The sequence below is a fragment of the Myotis davidii genome, unplaced genomic scaffold (assembly GCF_000327345.1).
Source record: "Myotis davidii unplaced genomic scaffold, ASM32734v1 scaffold384, whole genome shotgun sequence".
Classification (NCBI taxonomy): domain Eukaryota; kingdom Metazoa; phylum Chordata; class Mammalia; order Chiroptera; family Vespertilionidae; genus Myotis; species Myotis davidii.
The window spans coordinates 520234-529991 of NW_006295385.1; the positions used below are offsets into that span (position 1 = coordinate 520234).

Below are 9758 nucleotides of genomic sequence, written 5' to 3' on the forward strand. Positions count from 1 at the left end.
TGAACGTCTGTGTCTGGGCGGCCCCCCCACCAACATACCTAGCGCACACCAGGAAAAAGCACCAGATGAACTGGTATCGCTGCCGCTGCCGTGTGATGGTTAAAAATGCCAAGCAGGCGAAAAGCTGGAGACAAGCTCTTTTCTCAGTGTACGGACTTTGGATTTTCCAGGTTGTACACAATGAACATGTGTTCTATAATTTGAATAAAGTTTTGTTGCCTTTGTGTTCGCTTTCGAGAAAGGAATATTATACATTAGGCGTAGATGGTGTTGCTGTCCCTGCCCGTGAATGTGTGACATCCCCACATGAGCTCTGTCATGCTCCTATAGAGCACTGACGGCTGAACATGGACTTGGGAGAAGCAGTTAGGCAGCCAAAGGCTGGCTCCAATGTTGACCATGGTTTGTTCAAGTGCCCTGCCTTTTTCATTTGCAACAGGCTTCAGCCACAGCTCTGAAGAGTCCGTCCCACATATAGAAATTCCCTGAGAATGCTTGGTGTTCCAGCCTTGATATTCCCTCTGATCTTCCCCACAGCTTTCCACGAGGTCTCAGTTTACCCCAAGAAGGAGCTTCCCTTCTTTATTCTCTTTACTGCCGGATTGTGTTCCTTCACAGCCATGCTGGCCCTCTTGACACATCAGTTTCCAGAACTTATGGGGGTCTTCGCCAAAGCTGTGAGTATTTGCCAAGAGGGAGGCCTCAGGGAAGGGGAGGGGAAAGCAAGAGAAGCAACATAAGAGAAATGGGGTGCAGTTGCATAGAAAAGGATATGCCTGTATTGCTCACTATTTAATTTCCTTATCATCAGTGGAATCTAAGGGCTCAGGCTCAAACTAGAACGTATAGATTGTTCGTTAATGTGTGCCTTACTTTGTTTCCTACACAAAGAGTTCTCAGCAGTTTCCCCCAAATGCATAAGGTCTAAAAGGATTAAATAAATAACGAAGGGATTCTTAGCAAAATGAAATATGTCTGGGAGGTTATTTAGTTTTGTATAATTGAATGACATTATTTTCAATCTTTAGATATTATGAGTCTTTTTTCAAGAAATATGAGATTTACATTTTCAAAGATGGTTTAAATTAAAAATTTGTAAATGATTACAAACGTTTGGCTTAGCGGTCGCCAACCGGTGGTCATCGGACCACTGGTGGTCCGTGAGGTCCAAAAGGTTGGCGACCGCTGCTTTGGCTTATTTGGGAAATGAACTGAGAGGGTGTGAAGAGCTTGTAGTAGTAAGAAGTACATAGATATGACATTTAGAAATATGTAAGTCCAGTAAGAATCTTTAAGGAGGATTGTGGAGAGGAGCTTTAATCAGAAAAGCCACCAGCAATTGACCATCAAGAATCACTGTTTCCGTGTTGAAACTGACCATTTCGGCGTGCACACACAGGATAAGTTAACTGTCTTTGCCACAGATGAGTTTCAAACAGAAGAAATAAGGAAAAGCATATCCATTGTTTTCCTGGAACTCCCTTCTGATTTCAAGGCGGATGGAGTCAGAAAGGATGGTTTTTAGCGTAGCTGGGTTGATGTCCTCCCTTTCCAGGTGGTTGACACTCTCTGCTCGGCAGAGGTCAGGGACTGGAATTGCAAGAGTACTTTCATGCCTTTTGAAGATGAACTGGATTTCCCACCTGGACCTCAATCTCAACATTCCCAAAACTGAACCCATCACCCTTCTTCCTCACCTCCAAAATCGCTCCCCTCCTGTATCTCTGACCTCCGCAGTAGCATCCTGTCACGCAAGCCAGGGACCCAGCAGTCCTCCTTACTCTTCCCTCACTCACTCCCCACATCCCATCTGTCCAGTCTCCAAAACCTGTTGGGTGAAACCTCCTAAGCCACTAGACATCATTCAATGTAATCCACATCTTCTCCTCCTACTGCCATGGCCTCTCTCTTAGTTTAGGTCTTCATTATTTCTTGCCTGGAATCCTACAAGTCTTAAGCGGTCTCCTTGCTTCCTGTCTTATTCTTCGCCAGTCTTTCTTTCATACTGACACAAAAATGTGCTTCCTAAATTGCAAGTCAGAGCATGTTACTTCCTTGCTTGAATCTCTCCAGTGGTTTCCCACCACCTTTAAGATAAAACCCCAGCTCTTTAGCATGGCATGTAAGATCCCTTGTGATCTGGCCCTTGTTTGCCTCTTCAGCCTCATCTCTCCCAGCTCTTTCACAGACACTGCTCAGGGCCAGAGTGAATTGCTCAGCCTTCCCAGATGCACCAGGGTCTTGTTACCTCAGTACCTTTGCACATGCTATTTTCTCTGCGTGGCATGGTCTTTCCCATCACCACCCCCACTTGTCCACCCTACTAGTGCCTCTTTATTCCTTTATACTCAGCTTTCTAAATTTCTCTTAAGCTGAGTTAGATCTCTCCTCTATGATCCCACAGTATTTCATGCATACCTATATGATCACATTTATTGTATTATATAATTGTTGAAAACTTGCCTGTCGCCCTTTTAGAATGGGAGCTCCTTGAGAGCAGGACTGTGTCTTCCTCATCTCTGTATCCCCAAAGCTATGCATAGTGCCTTGCACATAGTAGCTTTCCAATAAATGATTATTAAATAAATAAATGGTAGTGGTTTCTGCAGAAAGAATCAGTGTAAAAATCAGATGCAGCCTAGCATTTCTTCTCTTCTTTTATACTTGTAATTATCGACTCTTAGGGTTGAAAGGGACCTTAAACAAAATGCCTTCAACAGAAACATGATGGTGATCATGTAGACTCATCTTGAATCCTTTCAGCAATGGGGAGCTCACCTATTTAACACTAGAAAGACTGAAATTTAGTATATACCTATATTGCCCAAAAGCCATCAAAATGACTGCATTGTGAAAGAATAACTAATGTGTAAAGAAATTTGTTTAAAATTAATTTTTAATATTTTTTAGATTATTTACAGTTATATAACAAGTTATTCGACATTTCTTTCATGAATTTAGGGCGCAAAAGAAATAAAATAAACAACTTATTAGAACAAGTATCACTGCATAAAGATTCGAATAACAAGTACTAGTTTAGCTTATTGAGCAACTGCAACTTATCAGGTATCCACAATTTATCATGTACTTGTATGTTATCATGTGACGGTAATTGAAAAAAAATGAAAACTGTTATTTCAATACAGAGCCAAACTGGTCATATAAGAAATTTACTCAATTCAATAATAAGAGTCATTTGATTATTTTGTCGCGAGTGACATGCTAGTGAAAAAGTTATCGGTCGTGACATTTCTTCCACAGCCTGTATATGGCTCGACAAGTTTCAGAACAACGTGTTCACTGAGAAGCATTGACGAATGGTTGTTGTTCATCTTTCCCCAAATAAGGAAAACCATTCAAAACATATTTGCTCCTAACATCTGATGCAAGCCAGAATTTGATGCCAAATTTGTTGGGTTTATTAGGCATATACTGTGTAAACCTGCACCTGGCTTTTGACGGAAATAATTGCTCGTCAACTGTTATATTTTGCCCTGGTTGATAGCAAGCTTGACTATTTTCAATGAACTTGTCCCATATTTCCGAAACCAAGGCAAACTTATTTGTTTGTAGGTGCCTACTTCTTTTGATTCTTTTGTCAAAACGAATAAATCATAGGATTTGCTTGAACTTTTCTCTGGCCATAGTTTTTCTAAAAAATTCGGGACCCTACTTTGCTGACCATAAATAACTGAGTTTTAAATTTTTTGCCTCGTAGGCTCCACAAGCATATAAAATCCCAATAAATGCACATATTTCTGGTAATGTTGTTGTCCAATCGTTCCTCAAAATTCGGCGGCCTTCTTCTTCTGTGCACTTTTTTAAAAATCCCCCCCCCAAGCAGTCAAAATGACTTCCTTGGGCAATATAGTGTTAACATCAAAGCCCATTTCATTGTTGGGTCACTCAGAACTTTTCTTTATCCTGATAAAATGGGCCTCCCTTTAATTCCCACTATTGTTCCTACTCCGCCCTCCAAAACTATATTAAACAAGCCTATTTCCTCTTGCAAATTCTTAAGATAACTAATGCATTGATGGCCACCTGGAACTCTGACTACCTCCAAGGTTTGCCGACCATGGATCTAGGGAGATTGACAGTTACTATGCCTGCCCTCATCAATCCCCAAGGGAATCTGGCTTGATTGGTTTGGGATGCAGCTTGGGCATCTGAGTTCTCAGGCACTCCCAAGGTGACTCAGGTATGGAGCCAGGGCTGTGAGAGCCACGGCATTGAATGAAATGACTCATCTCCGGACACTGCGTTAAGTAGGATGGGATTGGGAGGATGGGGACAGTAAATAGAGGACTGGGTGTTCTCTGGGAAAGTTGTGCAGCCCCCGGAGTGTCCGTGATGAGTTCATTGTGGTGCCAGACAAGGGGCACGCTCCTTATTTAATGTTTTCAAGTTTTGGTTTTGAGTCTAAGATCAAATGATTGAACAAAATATAACTTTGCTTTGCGGGGCTCATCATATTTTATACCCTACCAAGCTGTGGGCGTTTGGTCAGCTCCTTGTAATATTCCAATATGACTTAAATCAGTTTGCTTCTGCTTTTAAAGCTCTGTCTGGAGGATCACATTCATCTTGCCCTTCATTAAGGTTTAACAGTTTCCAAAATGTCTGGAGAGACTTTGTGAGGAAGGAAGATGGATGGCCTGAAAGAGATGAGCCGTGTCGTCCTCCTCCTCCCCACGCCGCCCCTGTAGTCTTCCCCACATCACATTTTCACCCTTGTCACTCCACAGGGCCCCTCACAAAGCCTCCTGCAGGTTATCACAGCTGCTCTACAAGCTGCCTGCAACCATCTGCTGCTTGTGAAACGGACTTTCCCAGCCCTCGCCTGCGATACGTCCCTGGGATAATGACTTTTAGTAGATGCAGAGATGGCCCTGCCACCCCAGGCCACATGCAGTGTGGGGGCTCTGTCGTGTGTTTACATGTTGATGTGCAGTCAATAAGGAGCCCAGCCAATGGGAGCCCCTGGAAGTAGTGAATGAGAGGCTTCAGCCGGCTCCCCTATCTAATCTACCTCAATGACTTAGGACTCACTCCTCCTAGAATGTTTGGCTCCCAAGATAAGGTGCCCATATAAATAAGTTACGTTCCAGCCCAGCCCTGAGAGGACGTGGGAAGGTCAGCCTTCTGACCCCTCTGCTTTGAAGGGCCCTGTCTACCCCGCAGTCTTTCTCCTTCCTTCCCGAGATGAGTCCACTGGCTTCTGACTCTCGTCTTTGCTTACAGGCCCTGCCCTCTTTGAAGTCTGATATTGATTACAGTGAAATGTCAATTGTCTGATTGCAGGGGGCACCTGGAACTTATTCAGATAAGCAGAGGCGTTTCTAACGGTCACTGAGCATGTTGGGCGCCACCACCTTCTTCTGAGTGACGGTGCTTCAGGAAAAGGAGGGCCAGGCGATTGCAGTGTCACTCTCCCTTTTTCATTTATTCAGTTGCGTTTTCTCGCCACCAGACACTGATTGACTCACGGCGCATCTGACTGTGTATCTCTGCCCTCTGGACAGAGGTTTTGGACATTGAAAGAGATGAGCCCTTCCAGGGTTGCCTGGTGCTGCGCACTCAGACTTACCTCTCCGCGCAGTAAACTTCCCAAGTCTGCAAGTGAAGCTGCTGTTCCTCTGTGTGCATTGGTTGTGTCTCTGGCCAAAACATAAAAATAAAAAAGGACTGATCTTTAAACATGCAAAGAAATATAAATGAGCATCCCAAGCAAGATGGGTTCTATCAAACTTTGTTCTAGTGCCTCCAGTGAAAGCTGCTGACCTTCATTTTGTTTCTAAATGAGAGGGTCAGCAGCTTCTCCCGGAGGGTGGGGTGTGGGAAGGAGGGTGGGGGGCAGGGCGCTGAGGAGGAAAGCAGGTTAGTAATGAAGTGAGCGCATCACAACTGGGAGCTGTAAGAAAACTGCGGTCTCTTTTCTCAATTTCCTCAGGATGGAACATTCTAGATGCGAGCGAGAGCATTAAATTATCACATACCTCGGAGGTAGGGGGACTTAAATCTCTGTGGAACCTTGGTGAGAAGGCAGGTGGGGTCCAGGGAGGCAGGCCCCATGGTCTTAGTGCACGTTGGGGAAGAGGAGTAATTACAGACGTCAAGCAGGGAGAGAGGCTCACCTCTGATTTCCAGAGGCCTTGCCTTTTGCACTTGTTATCCAAGTCAGGTCAGTGCCCAAAACAAAGCAAACAAACAAACAGCTTTATTTCGAACCAACTTTGTAACAACATCCCCATTCATTCTGCTGCCCAAGCTGAGGCTCCCTGAAGTCTCCAGGTTACAGTGCGGGGAACAGCCCAAGTGCAGACGCCGAGCGCGCCTTTCCTCTGACCCATGGCACATGCTAGTACTTCGGTAGTTACCCCCCCTCAGGCACACCGTCAGCAGTTCTAAATTGTTTCTGGTCAACTCTTTAGGATCTGATAATCTCACCAGCAACATCGCCTGTTCACTGGCCCATCTTCCAACCCCTGTCGGAATCTCTGGTTTATCCAGACCTCTTTAGCACCCAGCTCCTCTTTATGGAAATGAGCATTATAGGCAAATGCTGTGATTTGTGAAGCATGGTAGTCTCTGAACACATAAAAATAAGTTTAAAATGTGTATATATTTTTAATTGTATAATGTTATCCTGTTAGGTTAATGCAATCAGTAGACTTGTTCCATATTATCCTTTCATAACCAGGATTTTACAAACTCTTTCAGAGGAAGTAATTACTCATTTCTGGGCCAATATCTCTCGTGATGTCTTACAACTTCGTTCAACTCTAAACTGAAAAGGGTATGCATAGGGAGTCATTCTGTAGGGCGAGCATCTAAAGTGGTTCTGTGCACTCAAAGGCTAGTTTCAGAGGGTGACTGGAGATTGCCTTATACTGTATCTAGCATGCACTTAAAGAAGGAAAGAGCCATCCATCTTTGCTCAAGTGCCTGTTTCTTAACTACAGATCCAGCCTGGCTTTTAGGCCCTCCCTAGCATCCTTCTAACTACTTTTAAGCTCTGCCTGTAACTCGTCCAGCTAAGCTCGACCACTTATTATCTGCTGGTCATACGAGTCGTTTTCCCATTCTCTTCTAGTTGTCTATTGGGCCTGGAGGGTCCACTTACTCCTGTTTCTTACCTTATCATCCTTCCCCATCTCTCCTTTTGATACCCAACCATCCATTGGGGTCTGTTTCAGTTGCCTCACTTTAAGATGTTCCAATCCTTTCACCAGGAAGCACTCTCCCTTTCTGAGTCCTCCTGGTGCTCCTGTTCCATCCTGGCCTACCTGGCATTGTTACTCTGCTGGGTACAGGCTAGTGCCGCTCCCTCCAGTCCCAGGCTTTGAGGTTCCTGACAGTAGCAGCTTTGTCCTACACTCCTTTATCTCTCACCCAGCGCTTAAGAGCCTCACTGAGCAAATATATGTAATGGATGTAAAAGACGGCACGAGAAAGGCTCCAAGTCTTACACTACCTTGGGTTTTCTTTACATCCTCACACTTGATCCAGCTGGCATGTGTCACAGGCCTCCACAGTTTGTACTCTACTGGTTCTTTTTAAAAAGGAGGAGGAAAGATTCTGAGGTCAAACGAATCTGGGAAACTTGCCTACCATACCCTTCCTTGAAGACCCACAGTCTATAGAACACACGACCCGTAAGAGGCCTGTTCTGACTTCATGAAGTGTACTGTCCACTCATTTTTTGACCAAGTCCCCCTAAGAACCAAGACTCCCTTCTGCATATACACTCACATCACTTCTATGGGAAATTCTTGGTAATATAGACAATGATGTGCTATGGACAAGGGATTAGGACAAAGGAATCCCCAGTACTCAGACCAGGTATTGGACCCTAGCGAGTTGTTACCTGGGTTCTGAAGAGACAGAGGGCAAAGGAACCTCCAAATGCCCCTCATGCCGGCTAAGTTGGGCCCCTCTTCTGCCAAATATTAGATGGTTCATGAAGTGAAGGCGGTTCTTCACAAGGACACAATCAGGACAGTTTTGAGATTACGTTAAATGAGTCTCTGGCGAAGCACTTGGGTTTCTTAAAAGGCACAGTTAATGTGCTAAATTATTCTCTGCATGGAAAGCAGGAAGTTTAGTAACCAAATGAAATAGCTCCCCAAAGTCTCCGAGCAGCACCTTTGAACAAGGACATACCGTTGGCAGGCTGGCCGGTTGGCTGCCCTCCCCAGGCTCCCATGATGCACGTCGTGATGCAGGCTGCCATGATGCAGGTGGTTCAGAAATGAGCATGGGCTGCATAGGTGTTTGGGAGACTATAGGATCCAAAGCAGTTCACAGCCATACAACATTGACTTTAAAAATTCCCTTTTTCGCCAAAACCGGTTTGGCTCAGTGGATAGAGCGTCGGCCTGCGGACTGAAGGGTCCCAGGTTCAATTCCGGTCAAGGGCATGTACCTGGATTGCGGGCCCATCCCCAGTAGGAGATGTGTAGGAGGCAGCTGATTGATGTTTCTCTCTCGTCGATGTTTCTAACTCTCTATCCCTCTCCCTTCCTCTCTGTAAGAAATCAATAAAATATATATATTTTAAAAAATTCCCTTTTTCACTTAGTGAGTTCCATACCCTGCTTGGTAAGCAGGTGGTCACCATTTTTAACTCTTTTGTCACCATGTTAACTCCTTTGCCCACTTGCCACCTATCAATCCCTTTTGATGGTCATCTGCATGGGCAGCTAGGGGATCCTAAAAGCTAATGGGAGGACTCAGAATTGTGGGGCGGCTCTCAAAGGGGGTTGTCAGGAGACACTTCTCCCTTTACCTCTCAGAGTTCAGGGGTGGGGACTGAAATGTAGGTTTGAACATCAACCAGTGTTTCCTGTAGAATAAATAGGAAGTTGCAGCCTTTTGAGGCTTTTATAACACAGAACTTTAGATGCAAACCTGGGTCGGAGGGGTTTATTTTATACTCTTGAATGAGATCTGTCCTGACAGCTGCGCCTTTCCGCTCTCTCTGCAGTTCCTCAGCACTTTGTTTGCCCCCTTAAACTTTGTCATGGAGAAAGTGGAAAGCATCCTCCCGTCCAGCCTGTGGCACCAGTTGACTCGAATCTAGGGAAGCCCTTCGTCCTCCCACTCTCTGCGCCCGGTGGACTGCACCAACGTTTCCATGCTGATTCCTCCCAGAGCACAAGAAAGCATGACTTTGAAAAAGGGAAGCCATTTGGAGATTTAGAACATTCATGGGCTGTCTGTTCCATATTAAAAGCTGTTTTTGTTGTACAAAATTTATTAATGTTTATTTCTATTATTTCCTTCAAAAAAGAAAAAAGTCAAAAATAAACTTTTGTGTATTGCAGTAACCAGTTGTGACCTTTCTGTGTCTTCCAATCCTAAACGTTTCTGTGTCCCCAGTAAACCTGCAGGTTTATGTTAATTTACTAGGGACCCCATGGTTTACTTTGCTCATGAAACCCAGCAGGCCCTTAGCACTCCTGCCGTCAGTAGCTTGGAAAATGGAATCTCTTTGGCTCAAGAGTACCATCTTTTGCAGCCCCAAACTGAGTGTCCTCACGGACCAAATGCACAAAACATTCTTCAAAATGAATGACAGGAAGTGCGAGTGAGGTGACATGGATGCGCTATAACAGGTTGTTCCAGTTCAGACTCTACTCATTGACTGAACTCACTTCAGTTCTCAGAATCATTTTGCTTTCTGCCAACTTGTGAGAAGAAAACTTTTGATGAGGGGCTATAGACGCAAAACTTTGTTGTAGAACCTGACCACT

General features: G+C 44.6%; 1 protein-coding gene across 12 annotated transcripts in view; it reads left to right on the forward strand.

The window, feature by feature from the left end:
* Positions 1 to 9332, forward strand: part of ST7 (suppression of tumorigenicity 7) — a 240475-nt gene extending 231143 nt beyond the window's left edge. For 8 of the 12 annotated variants that reach the window (XM_006770008.2, XM_015567991.1, XM_015567997.1 and 5 more), the window contains 2 exons: positions 538 to 677; positions 1556 to 2587. In XM_006770008.2, the coding sequence (XP_006770071.1) occupies positions 538 to 677; positions 1556 to 1675 (260 nt within the window). In that variant the 3' untranslated portion in view covers positions 1676 to 2587. Of the gene's footprint in view, positions 1 to 537; positions 678 to 1555; positions 2588 to 8989 lie in introns of those variants that run through there. The other 4 variants (XM_006770007.2, XM_015567995.1, XM_015567992.1 and 1 more) reach the window with 3 other exon arrangements.
* Positions 9333 to 9758: the final 426 nt, after the last annotated feature.